General features: G+C 42.8%; 1 protein-coding gene across 1 annotated transcript; it reads right to left on the minus strand.

The window, feature by feature from the left end:
• Nucleotides 1–13,178: 13,178 nt before the first annotated feature.
• On the minus strand, nt 13,179–19,706 carry pcare2 (photoreceptor cilium actin regulator 2). The gene is made up of 2 exons (XM_044170094.1): nt 16,187–19,706; nt 13,179–13,841 (listed from the first exon to the last, which is right to left on the minus strand). Exons 1-2 carry the CDS (start codon nt 18,919–18,921, stop codon nt 13,775–13,777), a joined length of 2,802 nt encoding a protein of 933 aa, XP_044026029.1. The 5' UTR covers nt 18,922–19,706; the 3' UTR covers nt 13,179–13,774.
• Between the last annotated feature and the right edge of the window lie 605 nt (nt 19,707–20,311).

Raw genomic sequence — 20,311 nt, forward strand, 5'->3', positions numbered from 1 at the left:
AAAACAGCTGGTGCAGATATCAGCAAATTGTCAAATCTGAGAAGACAACATATTTTTCTATTATTTTAAATAAGTGTCACAAACCTCGCATTTAAAAAAACCCTATTAATACCGTTCTTAATACACCGCAATCATCCTGTCTTGATAATTCTTAGGAAACCTGTAAAAAATTCCTCCACTTTTTTGTTGACAAGATTGCAATCATGAGATCACATGTCACCCACCTTTTTACGACCCATCCATCACTGTTCCTTGCACTTCCCTCAGCCAGTTTTGACACATTTGTCAGTTCTGTTATAGTTTGAGGTTTTGTCATTTCCTGTTTTATTTTGTAGTGTGTTCCTCTCCTTGAGGGTTTACTTCCTGTCTTTGTTTGCTTTCCTTCCAGTTTTGATTGTTGGTGTGTCTGTGTGTGTGTGTGTGTGTGTGTGTGTGCCGTTAGGTGCGTTTTTTGTTATACCGTATTCCCGTGCCCAGTTCCCGGCATTTCTTCCTGTGAGTTTATTTGTATGGATTCTTTGTCTCCCTTGGACTGTGTCTGGATTTTGGAATTTACACTTTGCATGCTTCCTGTCAGATTTGTTTAGCTTTGTTGGACTCTTTACTTGGTTTCTTCCACTGCCAGCCGGTAACCCATTTCCTATTCCTGGACCTGTATCTGCATTCCTGTTTGTTGCGTGTCTGCCTACCGGTTTGTCTGCCTGTACCTACCTGTAAGCTACTTCACCCCAATAAACACTGTAGCCATCCGGCTATTTCATCCTCATACCGCTTCCCGGTCGTCTGCATTTGGGTCCACATACTGTACCCCATACGACAGAATGATCCGACCATAAATATGGACCCAGCAGAGACCATGTCCGATGAGCTGAACAAACTGGTTTTGGACCTTTAGAGCTTGCAGATTGTTGGAGGACAGCGCTTTTTGCTGTGGCCTGCACTCCATTCCAGAGTGGGCCAAGGACTTTTTGACTGCTCCCGGTTCTCAGCTCCCTGCCTGCTAGCAACCAGCCAGACTCCCTGCCTACTAGTCCTTTATCAGTTAGGCTTGGTTACATGAGCCTGCAATCTGCCTGTCCTGAACTGGTCCCAGTTCCGAACCCATACCTGGGCACCCGCCTGGCTCTCAGTGGTCCTCGCAGTCATCAGCCTGCACCCCGGCCTGCCAGCCATCAGCCTGAACCCTGACCTGCTGGTCTCCAGTCAGCATCTCAGCCTGCAAAGCAGGTGGTACCTCAGGCTGTTGATGTCTTGGTGCCTTCTGGGAAATCCCCCAGTAGGAAGCGTGCCGCCCAGCTCTTCGCCTGCACCGCTGCCCAGCTGCTCGCCTGCACCGCTGCCCAGCTGTTCGCCTGCTCCGCTGCTCTGCTGCTCCACTGCCCAGCTGCCGCCTCCAGTTCCTGCACCGCAGCGGCCATCACTCCCTGCTGGATCGCAGCAGCCCCCAGTTCCCGGACTCTCTGCTGGATCGCAGCAGCCCCCAGTTCCCGGACTCGCTGCTGGATCGCAGCAGCCCCCAGTCCCCGGGTGCCCTGCTGGATCACAGCCGCCTCCTGCCCCGGTTGGACCACAGCACGCCGTTGAACCGTCTTCTGGATCTCAGCAGTACCCTCCTTCTCTGCCAGAGTGGCAGGCTCCGGGTTCCCGGACATCACTGGTTCGCCCCCCCGAAGTCTACCACTTAGCCTTAAAGCCTTAGCACTTAGCCTTATTAGGGCAAATTTAGCATCAAACAAAAAATGTGGCAGATAATGCTTTTAAAACACTAAATTTAGCGTTATAACATCGAATTTAGCATTATTAAACATCAGGTCTTTGGCAGGAAAACCTTTTTTTAATCAATGCTTCTATCATTGAGCACAATCTTAATTTCATGTTTTTAACTGAAACTTGGTTAGACCAAGATAACAGTGCAGCTGTTCTTATCGAGTCTAACCCTCCCAACTTCAGTTTTATGAGCAAAGCTAAAGTGCATAAGAAAGGAGGTGGAGTTGCCATTTTGGTTAATGATTCCCTCCAATGAAAGAAGATTGAGTTTTGCTTCTTTTGAATATGTGAGTCTTCAGTTGAATTCCTCTTCTCGAGATACATTTCTAAATATCTACAGGCCACCTAAATACTGTGCAAACATGATCATCCATCCATGTTGACAACCTCCAGGACAGAGTGACTAAAGAACTGTGTTGTATTCTTGATAACAATGGACTGACTCAGCATGTGACAGAGCCCACACGCAACTTGGTGCACACTCTGGACTTAATCATCTCCAAGGGTCTGAACAATTCTAAGATTGTGGTGAATGACATTGCTCTCTCTGATCATTCCTGTGTTTTCTTTGAGAATGCTATCTCCATGCACACAAATGTTCAAACAGAGGTAATCACAAAACAGTGTGTCACAACAGTGAAATATTTATTCAGGCTTTCTCTTCCACACCCACCCTGTCTCATGAGTTTGTAGATAACTTCAGTTCTAAAATTACAAATGTTATTGATGCCATTGCACCCACTAATGTGAAAGTGTCTCTGATAAGAAAAGATCTCCATGGAGAAATGCCACACTGGAAAGAATAGAAAAAAAGAGTGTAGTAAAGATGAACATTCTCCAGGTTCATTATGAAATCTATAAAGAGACATAGCATGTATAATTTAGAACTGAGAAATGCAAAGCTGTCCTTCTCTGACATCAATGTCAAAAACAATAATAATGCACGTGCCTTGTTTGCTACTGTTGAGGCTAACAAACCCTCCTGTGTCAGTAGCCTCTGAACTTCTATCTACAGGGACTGCAATGAATTTACCTCCTTCTTCACTGACAAAATTCAGAAAATTAGACAGGCGGCAGACAGACAGTCAGTGCCTTCATATCATGTACAGGATATGTGTTGTCCCTGTGTCTAGTTAAAATCAATTCAAATGGCATGACACAATTTGATCCCATTGGGCCTCACCACGTGTGGGGAGACAAAGACAATGGCCTAGTTGGAAAAGGTAAAGCCTTGACATAGATGTGATAATTTGAGCTTGAATCCAAACACTGGATTCCTATTGGATGAGACGCCAGCCACAGCACAGGGAATCCCGGCACACAGCTACGACATCGTCACCTCTGTAAAACCTACCGCAAAACTGCTCGATGTCTTTCCACTGTTTCAACGTTGAACATTTATTTTAACTCACTGGACGAGCGACAGACTGCTTTGTGTTTGCTGAACACACTTTTGGATCCTGATCGTTATTCCCCATAATGCATGGAATTGCTGTATGTTTTTCTTTGTGTTTAGCAATTTGCATTTTGTATTGCTAACCACGCCATTGGGCTGGTTAAATGTGTTAGCTTTAGTCACTGTGGAAGCTAATAACTGTGCTTTATCAGACCAAAGTCCAGTAACACGACTGTTGAATAAAAGTCTGCAGGGTTACTATGTGATAAAAGGACAGCTATTGTGCTTTGCCATGGCATTTGAGATTCCTTACTCTGTGCTTTCCTCTCTCTCCACTAACCTACACACCTTTGTACGTACATTTCCATGCTTACACACATCTCAAATGGCCCAGCTAACGTGGTAGCTTAGCGAGGTAAGCTGCACGTTATCTTGAGGACAAATAGAGCTCGTCCTCCCATTTTGGCTCTGTCTCTTTGTTTGAGATTTGCGGGTCTGTCCACGATTTTGGCTCTGTGCGTGATGACCAGCCATGTGGTCATGTCTGCTGCCTTGCACTTCCCCCTCTCTATTCCCACACACACACACACACACACACACACACACCTTATGTGCTTGCTGATTGTTGTATGCTTGTTGTGTTTAGATTAGACGATAGTGGTTGTTGGCTGAAGTTATTGATTGTTAATTAGTGCTAAGGTTAAATAAACACTATTGCATCTTTTAAAGAGCAGTTGCCTGTGATTATTGTGTGTATATGTTGTGATAATAGCTGGTTGCGACAGTCAGTGCTCAGACCTCACCCTTCACTGTCCATTATTAATGTAAGATAATACGTTAATTATCAACATTTTTAGGTGGACAGCCACCTTAAGACTGTTTGGTTATTGGTCCCTGATCCCAGGGTGGTGCCTCGTAATTATTAATTCATATGAATACTTACTACTTGTATTATTACATTGTATTATTATACCGTATTATTATCATCAACCGGTAAACCAACTTTGTACTTTACACTTATTTCAATTTTATACTTATACCCACTTGGTACTTAATTTATCTGACCTGTATCATAGTGTATTATATTTTTGGCTTAGTACTTCTCTTCCTGTGTGCACTGACGTGACAGTGAGCTGCTGTAACAAAAGAGTTTCCCCTCGGGGATCAATAAAGTATTTCTGATTCTGATTCTGATTCTTGTTGTTGAAAGTGCTATACAAATAAACTTGCCTTGCACAGCTCTTTTTAACCACTTTAAGCTGGTATCGCTTACTCTTTTAAAAGGAAATTATTGTTCATATGAAACTTTCAGCTTGTCCCACAGATGTTGTACTCCCTCGCCTTTTTAAAGAGATTCATGAGAACATTGGACTTAACATCCACATAATTTTTAACAGCAGTCTTACTTCAGGTGTTGTACCAGCAAGATTTAAGCATGCAGTAGTGCAACTGTTGATCAAGAAATCCAACCTGGACAGCACAACTACGAACCCTCTGTTCCATGTGACTATCCCACCTACTCAGAATAAATTTATACTGTCTCCTAACAGAAAAACATAGGCGTCACAAGGGTAGACAATAATCCTTATTTCCTCATTGACACATGCATTGGTGATTCAAAGGTCAAGCCACCAACATCAAACTGCAGTTAAGAGGCTTTCACCTGCATGCAGTGAAATCAAATCACCATTAATGAGATGAATATGCTAGTTTATGATGCTCAGCTGAGTGTAAATCCTTTTTGTTTATCTGGCTGACTTTTCTCATTACAGCTTGTCGGTAGAGGGGCTGGGGTGATTAACTCTCCTTCCTCCATATTTTGAATGCCTTCCAAATGATCAATCAAACTACCAAATAAATCTTAACTGCTGTGCTGCTCCTCCGCTGTCAGATATAAAGCACCATGAAAAACAGACATAAAATTCCCTGTTACATTGGAAAACATAAAATACAGAGATTTTGTATTTTATACTGGATGATGTTCAAAAAGCAGTTTCGACACATTTCAGCTCTGCTTATTTTGATGCTGTAAGTGACAAGAAAAGAAAAGTGCAATACTGTGATCATCAAAATGTGACAATAAATTAATTCTAAAACGTACTGGAAGCCAGTGTAAATAGGATAAAACCGGTGTGATGTCTTCAAACCTGTTTACTCTGGTTAAAAGCCTGGCAGCTGAGTTCTGTACTGTCTGTAGCCGGTCTACAGTTTTTCTATTTAGGCATATAAAAAGGCTGTTGCAGTAATCCAGGTGTGATGAGATAAAAGCATGTTTCTGTGTTTTTAAAACTTAACATTGAATTCTGACAATGTTCCTTAGCTGATAAAAGCAAGTTTGTACAACTTTTGTAATGTGCTTCTGAAAGCTTAAATTACATTCAAACAAGACGCCAAGATTTCTAGCAACAGGCCTTATGTATTCAGACAGGTACACGGTAAATGGCAGTATTTGACTGTTTGTTTTGCTGGAGCCAATGACTGTATTATAAGTATTTCTGTTTTGGTTTCAGTTTCTTACATCTACTAGGCACTCCTGTAAAGAACTCAGCATACTGAGGTCAGTTGGCTTAACGGGGACATACAACTGTGTGTCATCAGCATAAGAGTGAAAGGAAACACCATGTCTACGAATTATGTTACCTAGTGGGAGCATATAAAGACAGAATAAAATTGGTCCAAAAGTTGACCCTTGAGGTACCCCATAATTGACAGTAGCAAATGGCGACCTATGATTGTTAATGGACACGCAGACTTTTCTATCTGAAAGATAAGATTTGATCCAACTCAGAACAATGCCCAATATACCCACTGTTATGACACAGACAGGCAGGGACACTGAGATGGACAGAAGGGGTTTATTTGAGATGACAGCCGGATATAGCGGATATGGGGAGAGGGATAGTGTGTAGGAGGGAGTTCACGGGAGACAGGCAGACTGGAGATCACTGGATACTGGAGATCACGGGAGACAAGGAGACAGGCAAACTGGAGATCACGTGAGACAGAAGAAATAAGAAATATGTCGAGTGACATAAAGAGTCCATGATACAAACGAGGTCGGACACTGACTGAGGTGAGTGGTGTGCTTTTGTACAGGCTATGATTGGGACTGATGGGGAGCAGGAGTGTGGGTGATTACTGGCTGGTGAGGCCTGGCATATGTATCTATCTGAGCCTCGGGGCTGGAGGCGGGGAGCTGCGGCAATCTGGGGACTGGAGGAGGTTGCTGTGGCGCTGGGACTGGGACTGGCGAGCAGCTGGGAGGTGGAGCAGGCGAGCAGATGGGGAGCGGCAGAGCTGAGGAGCTGGGAGGCTGCTGAGGCCGCGGAGCTGGGACTGGAGGAGGCTGCGGCCGTGGAGCTGGGACCGGAGGAGGTGAGCAGCTAGGAGGCGGAACAGATGAGCAGCTGGGAGGCGGAGCTTCGGTGTGGGCAGGCAGCGGACTGGCCGTCGGGAGAGTGGTCGGCAGAGGCGTGGGATGAGGACTGGCTGACAACCCGATGCCTGGCGGGCCAAACTCCTTCCTGAGGAGCGACACGAAGTGGCCAAAGGATTGTGTGACAGCCCCACCTTCCAACCAGACGTCCGCCGGCCAGCGGCGCGCCGGTCCGCTGATCTCTTGGTAGTTTACTGGTGTGGAAACAGGCCGATGACCAGGGAGCACTGCAACACAAATCCCTCGCATTCCTCTGCTGAGCCGGAGAAGGTCTGTAGTTGTTCAGTCAAGCTGAAAGCCAGAGGGATTGCAGGAGTGTCTGAGGAGGCACTGGTGGGGCTGACCGGTGGTGGATCGGTGAGGAGATGTTGCCAGACAACATCCTCCAGGTCCGGGAAAGGGTAATCGGAGCAGCCGGCTGTCATCCTTGCGGTATGGTCCGACCTTCTGTTGCGACACAGACAGGCAGCGACACCGAGATGGACAGAAGGGGTTTATTTGAGATGACAGCTGGATATAGCAGATATGGGGAGAGGGATAGTCTGTAGGAGGGATTTCACGGGAGACAGGCAGACTGGAGATCACGGGAGACAGGCAGACTGGAGATCACTGGATACTGGAGATCACTGGAGACAGGCAGACTGGAAATCACGGGAGGTCACGGGAGATCACGGGAGACAGAAGAAATAAGAAATATGTCGTGACATAAAGAGTCCTTGATACAAACGAGGTATAAACTGACTGAGCAGAGTGGTGTGCTCTTGTACAGGCTGTGATTGGGACTGATGGGGAGCAGGAGTGTGATTGAGAGCAGGTGTGGGTGATTACTGGCTGGTGAGGCCTGGCATATCTGTGACACCCACCCATTTCCTCAATCTGTCTAATAAAATGCCATGATCAAACGTGTCAAAAGCAGCACTCAAAAAAACAAGCAGTACAAGAATGGAACACATGCCAGCATCATTAGTCATTAAAAGGTCATTAGTTTTAGTTAGACTTTAAAAGGGGTAGTCTCTGTGCTGTGATGCTGACGAAAACCAGACTGGAAGGTTTCAAAGATTATCTACCACAGCACAAGAAGTTGTTTAGCCACAATTTTTTCAAGTATTTTTGATATAAAAGGTAATTTTGATATAAGTCGGTAATTTTCAAGATCCATCTGGTCAAGCCCAGGCTCTTTTAGGACTGACAGAACCTAGCAGTTTTGAAGTGGATCCATCTGGATGCAGCCCAGGGAGGAGAGCTGTTAAAAATTCATTGCAGCAGGACCCAATTGTTTCAGTTGCATTAATTAAAAGCTTTGTTGGCATTACATCTAATATACCAAAGGACACCTTTATGTGAGCTACTATATTAAAAGCTTCGATAAGGGAAACTAGGATGAAGTGACTAAGGGTGTCTTGTTCTGGGGACTCAACATCAGTGAAAGTCGTACAGGGCAATATATTGGCCCTGATAGACTCCACTTTAAGTAAGTTAAAAAAAATCAGCACCACATTCAACAGGAACATTTGGATAGTCTATATAATTTACTAGTTGATCGATAGTCTTGAATAAAACCTTGGATTGTGAGAAGTAGCGTATTCTTGCGTCTTTCACCATTCTATTATTATTAAGTAGAAGCTCCTTCATAGCCACGTAGTGGACCTGAAGACCAGTATTCTTCCACCTCCGCTTGGTATGTACAGACACTCCAAGATTGGGTCATCAACGTGAATGTTAAAGTCACCACAGAGAAGAATCTTGTCGTTAGTTTTCACAAGATTAGATAAGATGTTAGAGAACTCTGATAAAAATCCACATTTAGATTTCAGGGGATGGTAGATTCAAACCACAAAGATGGGTGGTGAACCAGGAAGAAAACTCGGGCTCAGCTGATTGGTTACATTTGAATTTTTTTTGATACACACTCACAAAGGCAGCCCCATGTTCACTATTACCAGGTCAGCTTAAACTACCATAGTCGGAGGGGACAAAGCTCAATGAGCTGACTGCTGTCATTGGGATGTAAGCAAGACTGTTAAAAACATAAAATCCAGGTTTGCAGACAAAATTAAGTCATTTAAAACAAAAGTTTTACAGGAGAGAGACATCACATTAAAAAGTGCCACGTATTAGGAACCACATTAGAGAGAGAGAGTCACCCTGGATTTGCATAATGCATGATAGCGATTGTGTGGTGGTCTGTTATTGATTATAACTAGGATGATAGAGAGGCTCTCTGGATTGTAACAGGAATTATTTGGGCTGTAGTGGGAGTGGAGATGAAGAGGTCACTGGGGACGAAGAGGAGCAGTCAGTGACTGGTGTGTAGTCTAGAGCTGTTGTGAAGCGATTTTAAATGTCTTATGATTGAGTCACCAACGATCAGGGATGTAGTATGCAGTGGGGGCTTGCATCGAAATGATGTGGATGCAGCCCGGGGAGTGATGTGTCCGCCATCTGGTTCTGACGGAGTGGATGGCGAAAGGCAGGCATTGAAGTGGGCAGCACTGGTATGAAGAGCAGTATGGGGCAGTGAGCCCTGCGAGAGGGTTGCACAGGTATGGCTGATGGAGAGATAGGAGGCGACAATGAGCTGTGGGACCCACGGGATGGCCAGGGAGGTGTAGAAGGAGGACGGGAATCCGCAGCCAGAGAAGGGAAGTCATGCAGGTTGAGGGTGTCATATTTATTCTCCAGCTGCTAGCACCCAGGACTCATGGTGGTCTGGAATGGAGCTGACCGGGGCTTTAGGCTTAGCCAAGAGTCATAACCAGGAGCCCCCTCCAGTGACCGGAGGAGGGGCATCACCAGCAGGACAGTGAGTCATTGCACCAGACTCTTGAGGAGAGTCAACTTCATCAGCCCCAACAGCAGGGCAAGGAGCAATGGCATCAGCCTCACAGGCACAGGTTGTGTCAGTTTGTGTTGGACTGAAAGTGATGGTATCCAGGAGTTCTTCAACCCAGAGCCCACAACCTTGAAATGGTTATAGCAGAGGTGACAGTGGAGAACCACAGACAGGACACCAAGTGGCAAGCAGCAAAATTTACTGACAAGTGGACCTGCTGCCGAGATTAGACTTCGTTTTGCATACGGTAGCATCAGTATCTGCGGTCCTCATAGGCTAGTTAGCTCTCAATGCTAAAAACAAGACGTCCTGGTTGTGCTTTGGATGAGGAGGTACACAAACAACATGTCCAATGACTAAAATACTTTATCAGGTTTAAAACATTTAGTCAAACAACAAGGATCTTACAAGGTGTATCACAAAATTATGTCTTAAAACTGGTTAAAATGTCAATTTATGACGGAACCTTTGTCGGACATAGACCACAGACATACAACGTTGATGCAAAACAAAATATGTAGTTTGATGACATTGTGAAGTAGCTTGGGATCATGGGAGTTGTTGTCTTCACTGTCGTCATTGCAGTCAGCTTCTTACCGGGAGCTAAATTATCCACAGAGGTCTCTTCCTCTCCAAAACAAACAGACCAGGTGAATAAAATCGGTAAAAACACTGAATAAGGCAGTTATCATGTTAAAAATGCTGTTTGGTGGACAAAGGACATCCCAGAGGGGCTGCGAGCCAAGGTGGCCCTTTGCTTAGCTTATTTCTCTGATAACTTAAGATCCAGACATCTGATGACTAAAATCCACCATCTGGTTAAAATATATAGTTAAAAATGACCACGATCTAAAAAGTGCATCTTAAAAATGTGGCTTAAAACTGGATAAAGGTTCAGTTTACACTTCTGACAGATAACCACAACACTCATGCATGCACAAAGGGGATATGATGCTTTTGATAGGCAACCAAATGAAACGCACCGTTACCTTAATTAGAATTACATATTTCTCTAGGTTTGAAGGTTTATGGAAACATTTGGGATAATGAAAGTATACAACTCAACAAAATATATAACAGGTCTAGTTGTTTTTAGACATTTTTACATGACAAGGTTACATATTATACCTTTATTTGGTGGAGCTGCATACCGCTGCATACCGCTGCCATTGTTGGTGTTTTCTGTCAATTTAGGTCTGTTCGGGTCAAACATTTTGGATTGGCTCTCATTATCTTCAAGTTTATTAGGATTGGGTCTGACTGTTCTCAGGTCCCTTTCAAACAAGGTCTCTTTATGTGCATTGGATTTGGAGTCTTCCACAGATCGGCTCTGGATCAGGTTCAAAATTGTGGACCGATGAACACCTCTACAACGGGGACCATAAATATCCACAGCAAATTTCATTGCAAGCACTGGTCCATGACAAGGTATGCAAAAACCTAAAGTGTTGGTCAATGGTAAAATCTGGCCAGAGGAAAGCTTAGGAGGGTCACCAAAACAATTTCAATTGTCTTCAGGGAATAAATTTATGAAAAATGTGTTGCACACACATAGAAATTATCACCATCCCCATCTAGTGGCGCAAAACTATGGCAAGCAAATGTCATCAATACAGTTCTTATGTACAGTAAACAAGAGCAGTAGTTAGGGTATCAGTGTTCAGGTGTCTTATCCAATGTATCACTGTAATTGTGCACTCTTGTGGTGCACAGTCAACGTGTGTGTTGCTCATGACAGATGTTTTGACTTTACTGTAGAGATTTAGCGACGAAATGTAGATGTATAACTGCGCCAATACAAAAGGTATGATTTGGGGTTAGAATGGTAGAAATAGAAGGTAGCTCTTTAATATTCAGTATATGTGCCATTAAAATGACAAAACTACCATGGAGAAATCAAACTCTCCTCCTGTCAACTCTGTCATCTGTATACAGAAAGCTGTTTAAATACTATAACTAGAATAAATGTAATTCAATCTTGCTTTCATCTTATTCTAGTGATATACTGTATAGGGGAGGACAACTCAAATAAATGCAGCTTAATGTCGTTTTAAGGGAGAAAATATGCATACTATAATACTTTCAAATGATTTTGTTTCAAGACAGAGGATGTATGGTTACTCAGTGCTGCTCTCTGTGTGCTCAGCTCCAATTGATAGACATGGATGAGCTGAAGCATGTTTGTAGGTATGTGCCATCTAGAGGTAAAATGGATAAATGGATTGAAGGCAGGATATGGTAGCAATTTCTCCATCACCACCATCATTTTGGATGGTCAGGTTGGATAAGGTCTACAGTGTTAATTGTGGGAAGATAATACTGGATATTATTAAAAGAGAAAGGAAATGTCATTTTTTATGCCAATTTCCAGTGGTTGGAATCAGTGACATTTTTACGATTCCTCATTTTGTGAAGGCCCCCCTGGAGCAAATTCAGGACTTGTGTTAGATCATCTTAAACAGTGCTATCTAAATAATAAAATAGAACGAAGACAGGGGTGACTGTGGCACAGGTGGTCGAGGGGGTCAACCATTATTTTAGGGTTTGATCCCTTCCTTCTCCAGTCCAAATGCAAAGTGTCCTTGAGCAAGACACTGAACCCCAAATTTCCCCTGTCTTGCATGGCAGGTTGAACAGTGTTTAATAAGTGCAGTCCATTTAGTGCACATGTTGAAAAGTGTAAAACTCTTTTATAAAACATCTGTATAAAAGAAATACAAGTTTTGTGAAGAAGTGAGATGCATTTGAAAGCATTATGAAATGGGGAAATTAATCATATATGAAGGCAAACACAATGAAATGTGTAAAGTAAATCCAGTTCCTAAAAATAAAACAAAATGTATGGAAAACAGAGATGAAATTAGTCAAATTAACTGAAAGCTCACACTGACGAACCGAGGAATTTAAATAGATGGAATACAGTAAATACCACAACTCAACTCTGTCCTCATGCAAATGCAAGATAATAGATGGCAGCATTTCTATACAAAGATCTATAACGATGCTCAGTTCAATTCAAGCTGTTGAATCCCAGCTCCTATTTATTGATGTTTATATACTATGTGCTATGGTGGTGTGTGATTTTCATTCATTTTCCACTTCAATGAGTTGTTATTTAAAGATACCCTGTGGAGTTTCTTACCACTAGTGGTGCTATGGAACAATGTTTTGATGGGCGTGTCCCTGTTTTGTTTGTATCTCCAGATCTGATAGCTCTTGTACATCATGACATAATTGGGTTTGTTTACAAGTAAGCTCCTCCACAGGGTACCTTATAAAGAAGCACTCCACCAGCATAAGTACGACTCATGGCTCTGGAGAAGCTTGATCAAGGCTGAGAAAATAACACTGATGATGTGATCAGGGTTATCTCATCTTGGGCTTGAGAATTCAAATTTATAACGGGAAGCCTGACTTACAATGTGAAAGATGTTGGCATTTACCAGGAAAGCAAAGTCAAACAAATAATCAAATTGCATTACGGTAAAAGTAGGATCCAGTGTTTTTGGATCTTGACCAAGGGACTCAAAGTCATGATAACCTGGCCTCTGCTGCTTCAATTGTGAACATTATTTTTTTTATTTTTTTTTTGCAAGTTCCCCATCTTTTGGGAATTACAATACTAAAATGTTGGAGTACTGAACCCTCTTAAAAAGGTACTCTGTGGAGTACCTTTTTGTGCGTGGAGATAACAATCCCTGAACATAAACGTAAACATTTTTAAGAAAACACACGATAAGACTGGCTTTGGGCAGATTTTACTCTTTTATTGGGACACAGTCAAGGCAGAAAACATGGTTAACACAGATAGAAAGCTAGTACAAACACAAAATGGAATACATACAAGAACACTTGTGTACATCTGACAATTATGTAAGTTAAAGGTGTACTCATTGATTTTAGTATAGCAACCCCAAATCCCAAAGTTTTCTCTCAGCTCTGAGGTTCAACAGTGAGCTGGATGACATTCGCGGATTTGGGGGTGCTATAAAAAAATTTGTACATATATCTATAACTTCACAAACAACAAATTCAAGATACAACACAGATTAACTGTGCCCTTCTAAAAACTGATACAGAAAAATTCTGACAATGTTTTCAGAAGTCAATCATGTTTTTTCAGTCAAAAATGTTGAGGCCGTTAAAAAAGAAGAAGATTGAAATTGAATTAATATTATAAATGTATCTAAAATCCACTCTTGGAACAAACATTTTTAATCAAGAAAAGAAAGAGAAGAGAAAGCAGCTAAACCTCAGAATCCTGCTAATCCATAATCCCTTTCTCCATGCCCTTCCCACGTCATATTTTACTTTAGAAACCCTGGCCAATCACAACTGGGCTCTAGGCTGTTGTCACAGTGGCACTTGGATCCAACTGGGTGTCGTCTCCTGTCAGAGGGCTGTCCGGCCTATGAGAGCAAGAAAGGAGGGGGAAAGGAGTTTCAGTGCCTGAGTGGATTATGTGGGCTAGCATGCCGAGGAGCTCACCTAACCACAGGGGTGGAGAGGTGGGGTAGGAGGGCTAATCCAATCTGGATTTGGCCAGGTGGTTTCTCTAGAGGCAGGAGGTGAGCTGGTAACATACAGCTGGGCACTGTGGTTGCAGGTTTGAATTAGAGTTAAACTGATTGAAAAAGCTTTTACTGTGGGGTCCAAACACTTTGTGATAAAAGCAAAGTGACTAAATACCTACTGTTAGTCTCTTCAGAAGTAAAACTCTACTAGGATATAAAATTTTTAGAAACAAATGGTTAGAAACAAAAGAAATAGGAATAAAAGGCTAAGATAAAGCAGACTTCTGACCTAGCTATGCAGGGCTGGATTAACGTAAACTAAATTTATTTAGGAATATGAACCAAGTGAGCACAATATAAAATAAAATGTCTGAAAAACAGATTTTCACACAGGACCCCTTTACAAAACAGGGCCAAAACAGAGAAAAATATGTCACTTTGGGCTTGGGACTTCAAATTTCTAACAGAAAGCCTGCTTTACCAGCTGGGTTGTGTAATTTGAAAGTCATGGAGTGTCTAATGAAAGATGCTTTAAAGTTGCATTATGGAAAGTGTATTGGTTTTGGAGCTTGACCCATACAAGGGACTTAAACTCGGGATATCTTTGTCTCTTCAGTTTTGATTTTGACCTTTTTTTATTTGTCTCTCTCAAGTTCCTACTTCAACTTTATGGAAGTGCAATACTACATAGAGTACCATTTTAAGTTATAATGCCTTTGTTGATATTGTACCTTAGTTTTAGAAATTCTTAGAAAAAACTGCAATTAATAACATTGTGTGCAGCCAACTGACATGTAGTAAATATGGAACTTTGGGGCCCCGAGGAACTAGGGTATGGGACAGTTGCCAGCTTTGAACAGTGGGTAATCCAGCCTTCCCTCTACCCCATCATGAAATGGTTTTGTGGTAACCCCGTTTTGGTAGCCTGATGTTTGGGTTGTGTGTGCTGCTGGCCAGCTGTTTCTGGAAGCCTATTTGAACCACTACCCAGCCAAAATTACCCCACCTTCCACCTTTACTTATGTATTAGTCTTTGTTCTTTTCCTTGTTTTCCTTACATTATATAAGTAAATAAGTTTATTGTTTTAATTTTGTCTCTGTCCCAATGCCCCTTGTTCTGCATCACACTTTCATAATATATATATATTATATATATTGGATATACATTCAAATACATAAAGAAAAAGTACATCCTGTACATACATGTAGATATATTGACATATATCCCTCTTACTCAAAAGTATATAAAAAACATTAGTTCTTTGTTAATATGGTACTGTAACTATCTAGTCTGTTAGCTGTTTTCACCTACAATCCCTACCCTACTCTGTTCTCCTATCACCTCCAGATTATATACTATGTCTCATCTTTCCTTTGTCTTGAGTATTTACTCGTTTTGCCTGTTTGTACAAAGCCACCTTTCATTGAAGCTTGTTACATATGCTAGAGAATGTTAGTGCCCAGGGCGGAGAACTGCTACGTCAGGCCTTTTTATCCTAATGAAAATTCTTCCTTGTTGATAACAGAGCATTGTTACAAGAGGCATTTACGTGCAGTCTTATGCTTAGTAATTGATATAGTTTGAGTCATCACATGATTCAGTTACAATGACAAGATGCCTTGTTTAACAACTCCCATAACATTTGAGTAAAAAAACATGTTACAGTGTAGGTTATCGAAAAGCTTGAGTGCTATTTTACAAAAAAGTAGGGCATCTGGTGTAGCGCATAAACCAGTTGTGTGATATCAGATCTGTTTTGTGATTGCTGGGAATACAGATGGTCAAACGTGCTGATGCCATTCACAGTAAGATAGGCAGCTGATTGAGTCAGGAGCCATCTGTGTGGATTCAAACTAAACAACCACCAAAGATCAAACTAACCTTATTGGGTGATTTAATTACACTAATAATACTGTACTCATGAGGATCAAACCTCTCTTACATTTCCATTTAACAATACTGACATATTATGTCAGTGTTTTATAGAGTAGCTACACAGAAGCTGTTTTATATACAAAACATATGTAAATCAGATTTGCCTGATAGTATCTAAAAACTGTCTCAAAACTCAAGTAAAGACTTGATAAGTCAATTTCTAACAATGTACACTGATGTACACTTTTGCCATGTATTTACTGGTATTGGTAAGTACCTAATCATACTTTGAAAAAGTTTTCAAATATAATAGCAGGAACAAAGACCAGCAAAGTTTACCTAGACCCACAACTTTGTTACTTACCTATATTTTTTGGTAACCGGCTCTCTTGGCCCCTTGGCCTGGCTAGAGGCTAAAGTGCTGTCTTTGGAAAACTCTGAATGGAGAGTCAAACTAGGCCTCTGTTCTGATTGTGTGCGACGGGTTGAGTTGTCTATCCCTCTCATTGGTAGCCTGCCTCGGGAGGCCTCTCCCCAAGGTCTGATAAGTACAGAATTTCCAGACGAGCTGCAGGTCTGAGAGTTTTGCGACTCATTTAGACAGAAGACTGAACGGGCATCGCGAAAGGACACAGATGGAATGATCTCTTCAGTGTTGTCTGTGGCACGTGTCACCATTCTTGGAGAACTTGGGCGAGATGAGGGCCTAGAGGTGGTCTGAGGTCTGAACACAGGAGGGCTTGGAAATCTGTGCCGCACAGAGGGACAAGATGGCGGTAGGCGGACTCTAGAGACGGGCGGTGCTGTCACAGGCAGGTTGCAAGAGGACATCTCACCCTCATAAAATTCATTGCTTCCACATCTCTGGCCCATTCTGGCTTGAAGGGGTGAAGGTCCTTTGCTGCTTAGTACTGCAATATTCCTCTTGTCAGGAGATTCTACTGCATTGTGCAGGTGAATGATCTTACGTGCCTGTTGGTAGAGACAGTGAGCCTTCTCCATTTCTGGATCCAGATCAGTTTCTGGTTGCTGTTCTGCATCTTGTGCCCCCATAACAGCATCCTGTCTGACAGGACGGGCAGGCAAGATACTAATCAACCTTGGCCTCACACTGGCTCGATTTGGCAGCACTTCCACATTCTGCATTGATGCCTTCAGGCGCTGGGAAACTCCAGTGTTTTGATTAATCATTGGGAGACTCTTAACTGAATCTTCCTGTGACCTTTCCTCATTTCCTGGTATACCCTCAGTACTCTGGAAGGAATTGTCCATCAGAACCTCTGGGGGTGGAGGTGGTAGGTTGTCTACATCCAGGTCATCCCTGCTGTCAGGCCAGCTGTTGTTGTTATTGTTGTCATTGATGACTAAACCCCCCTCCTTACCATTTACTGTGTCAGATAACAGAAGGATGTCACTTTTCCTGGGCCTCCTGATATGAGGTGGAATATTAGCAAAGCTCTGCCCTGGTCTTCCATCAACCCCTTGGCTAAAGGTATTTATCAGCCTTCTGACAGAGTGGCGCTTGGGTGGCTGGGGTCCTAAAATTGGTAAGGAACAAGCTGATTGATTTGTTCTGAAGGGGCCTTTTTGTGCACCTGCTGATCCACTTGACAATGAATGTCGTCTTAGTCCAGCTCTGTACAGGTTATAATGAGGCCCTGCTAACTCTTTGTATCCTCGGATTTCAACCATCTTTTTCATTCGCTGATCCAAGTCCTTCTGGCTCTTTTGTAGCTCCATCATTATGTTTACACATCTGGTGGATGAATAGTGTTCTGGTTTGGTTGCAGTGACAGCAGTCAGGGGTCGTTTCACTGTAGGCTGCCCATCCTGCATGTAATTTGCACCCATGTAGAGAAGAGGTTGACTGGGATCTGGTGGGGAAGAGTTTGACCTCTTCCTTTCAGGCCTATCACCTTCATTATCCTCATACTCTTCATCGTCATCATCGTCCTCCTCCTCATCTTCTTCATCATCTTCATTATGGCCTACCAGGTTGGGTAAATTACTGGGCAGAGTATCAAATGCACCACGGATGTTGATTCCCGACCCACAGCTTCCAGATCCAGCACTCCCTCTGTGACGGCGGTCCCTCTCAGACCCTGTCAGACTCTCATTTTCTCCACCAATACCGCTGTCCTCACTGTGCAGTGCTGAATCCTCTGGGTTAGACTTCCTCATGGCAGCCCCCTCTATCCGTGCCAGCACTTGAGCCAATCTCTGCTCCGCTGCCTGCTTGGCCCGCAGCTTCTCAACCAACAGTTTAGAAAGGGAAGAAAAATACTCCACTGCCTCCTTTAGCGTGGTGTCACCCAGTGTCTGGACTGAGCCCCCAACGAGTGCCATTTTCTCTGTTGAATGCTGGAGCAGTTGCTGTAACAGATCTAGAGGTGGATCAGGGGGGCTGGTTGTGGCAGTGCTAGGTTTAGCTTGCATAACAGCTGGGACCATCATTCCAGAAGGCAAGGCCATGTAGTCCCCATGCTCCTTTAACACCATCTCCCCCTCCTCAGCCATCTCCTCTAAAGCCTGGTTGATCTCCTCAAAGCGCAACACCAAAGCAGACATCATGGGCTGGAGAGACAACTGTGTCTGGGTGGCCTGGTCCAGCAGACCCAACAGGGTCTCATATTTTGAGATGTTTGGGTTGAGAAAGGCATAGGCTGCCTGGTGAGCTCTCACCATATGTGGCGGGAAGTCCACCATTGCCTGGACAATAGAGGACTTCTGCTTTTCAGAAGACCTTCTCTTGCCTTTATTTTTCTTTCTTTTCTCCGTATTTTTAATCTTAACCGTTTGTACAACCTCATCGATTATTTCTTGGGGCATCACATTCGCCTCTGTTTCTTTAATGTCCTCTGCGTTTTGGGCAGGCGTTGTGTTTAAGGCCAACTGAGACCATGCAGTCTCTTTCATAGGATGTTCTTCAGTGGGTAGTGAAAGTTCATTTTCTCTCTCATCAGTCTTCAAACATTTGCTCTCCTCCTCTACAGGTCTAGAATCAACAACGTCCTGTGGTGCATCAGCCTGCAGTGCCTTTTGAGGTCCAGGTCCTTCTGGCTTTGAAAATAACTTCTCTTTGGATGGAGAGCAGCCCATTTTTGCATTCAAACAGGATTCAAGAAAAACTTCTCTTTTGCTGAAGAAAAATTTGTCAGGAGAAAAGGTTACAGCCAAAGTGTAAATCCATAGGTAGGGATCTCTGTAGTTGGTTAAACAAGGTCTTCTAGAATCCTCCAACAATTGCTTTCTCCACAGAATTTTGTTGTCAAACAGTGTAGGAAAGACATTTGTCGAGTGAACTGACTACCTACCAGGGCTTGCGATGGTAAGCAGCTGAGAGGATAAGATGGATTGGGGTGTTTCTTCCTTCTCTCTCCTTCAGCATGCACAGATGGTCATGTTAAGTGCATCAACGCACACGCTTGCGCACACATACACACATATAGGCATTTACATGTAAGACTTTAAGCTCATCAGGTTAATCAGAGCCAAGTTTGTCAGGTGGTGTTTTTAGCCTCATCCACTGTGCTGTTGGTAAAGTTTACATGTGAGAGATAAACAGGTTTCCCACGGGTCTTTAAATCCTTGAAAGTTTGTGAATTTGAGGAGAAAAAAATCAAGGCCTTGAAAGTTTTTTAAAATCGACATAAATAGGTCATTGAAAGTGCTTGAATTACTATTTTTTGCAAGAATAGAAATTGAAGTTCTTTTGATATATTATTATTTTTTTAACATCACTGCAACACATTCAAGCCTCTCTCTCTTTTTAATTGTCTGTGAGCTTCTGTAAGACTTGCCAGTTCTCGTTCTAAAGATTCTCAGTGTTGTAACCGTAATTAATCTTGATCTGTGTCTCAAACTATGCTATGTTGAGTCCTTGAATTTTAGGGAACTGGGCCTGGAAAGAAGGTGTGGGAACCCTGGATAAACAACTCTGTTTTTGAAGACTGTTATAAGATTGTCAGAAATGTCCTGATTCACTTGATATTGATAATACATTACTTTACTGTAAATTAAAAAAATAGTATTTTCTGTCTATTGCGTCATGACCATCCTAAAATTATTCTCCCACCCACATCCTCACTCATGTACACACATACACATGCACACACAGAAACTCACATGTAGCCATTACTGTAAATGTTGGGTAAAGGTGCCATTTCTGTGCCAAGAGTTTTATGGTTTTCTGAGAAAATTAAAATAGGAACTATGAAAAGATAGGGATCTTTCTCTGCCCATGACTCAGCATAAATTCCTGTCACGCTAGCAACTGAAGGGAACTGGGTGGGCTGTTTTGTTTATTACATTACATTACATTTATTTAGCGTCCCAGAAGCGGATTTCCGCTTTGCTACGCAGTGAATACGCTGCGAGTCTATTTTTGATGGAAGCCGCTTCAAGCTGCAGATGAACCGGGCAGGAAGTCAGACACAGAAACGGCATAGAGAATCCGGTCAATTTTCAAAATAAAACACCCTTTGCAGAC

This window comes from Siniperca chuatsi, linkage group LG16, assembly GCF_020085105.1.
Source record: "Siniperca chuatsi isolate FFG_IHB_CAS linkage group LG16, ASM2008510v1, whole genome shotgun sequence".
Taxonomy (NCBI): Eukaryota; Metazoa; Chordata; class Actinopteri; order Centrarchiformes; family Sinipercidae; genus Siniperca; species Siniperca chuatsi.

Coding starts and splice junctions, on each gene's coding strand:
- pcare2 (XM_044170094.1), bottom strand. CDS start 18,921: ATGGGCTGCTCTCCATCCAAAGAGAAGTTATTTTCAAAGCCAGAAGGA. Junction 13,842..16,186: donor CCGGTTACCAAAAAATATAG/GTAAGTAACAAA, acceptor TTGCTCTCATAG/GCCGGACAGCCCTCTGACAG.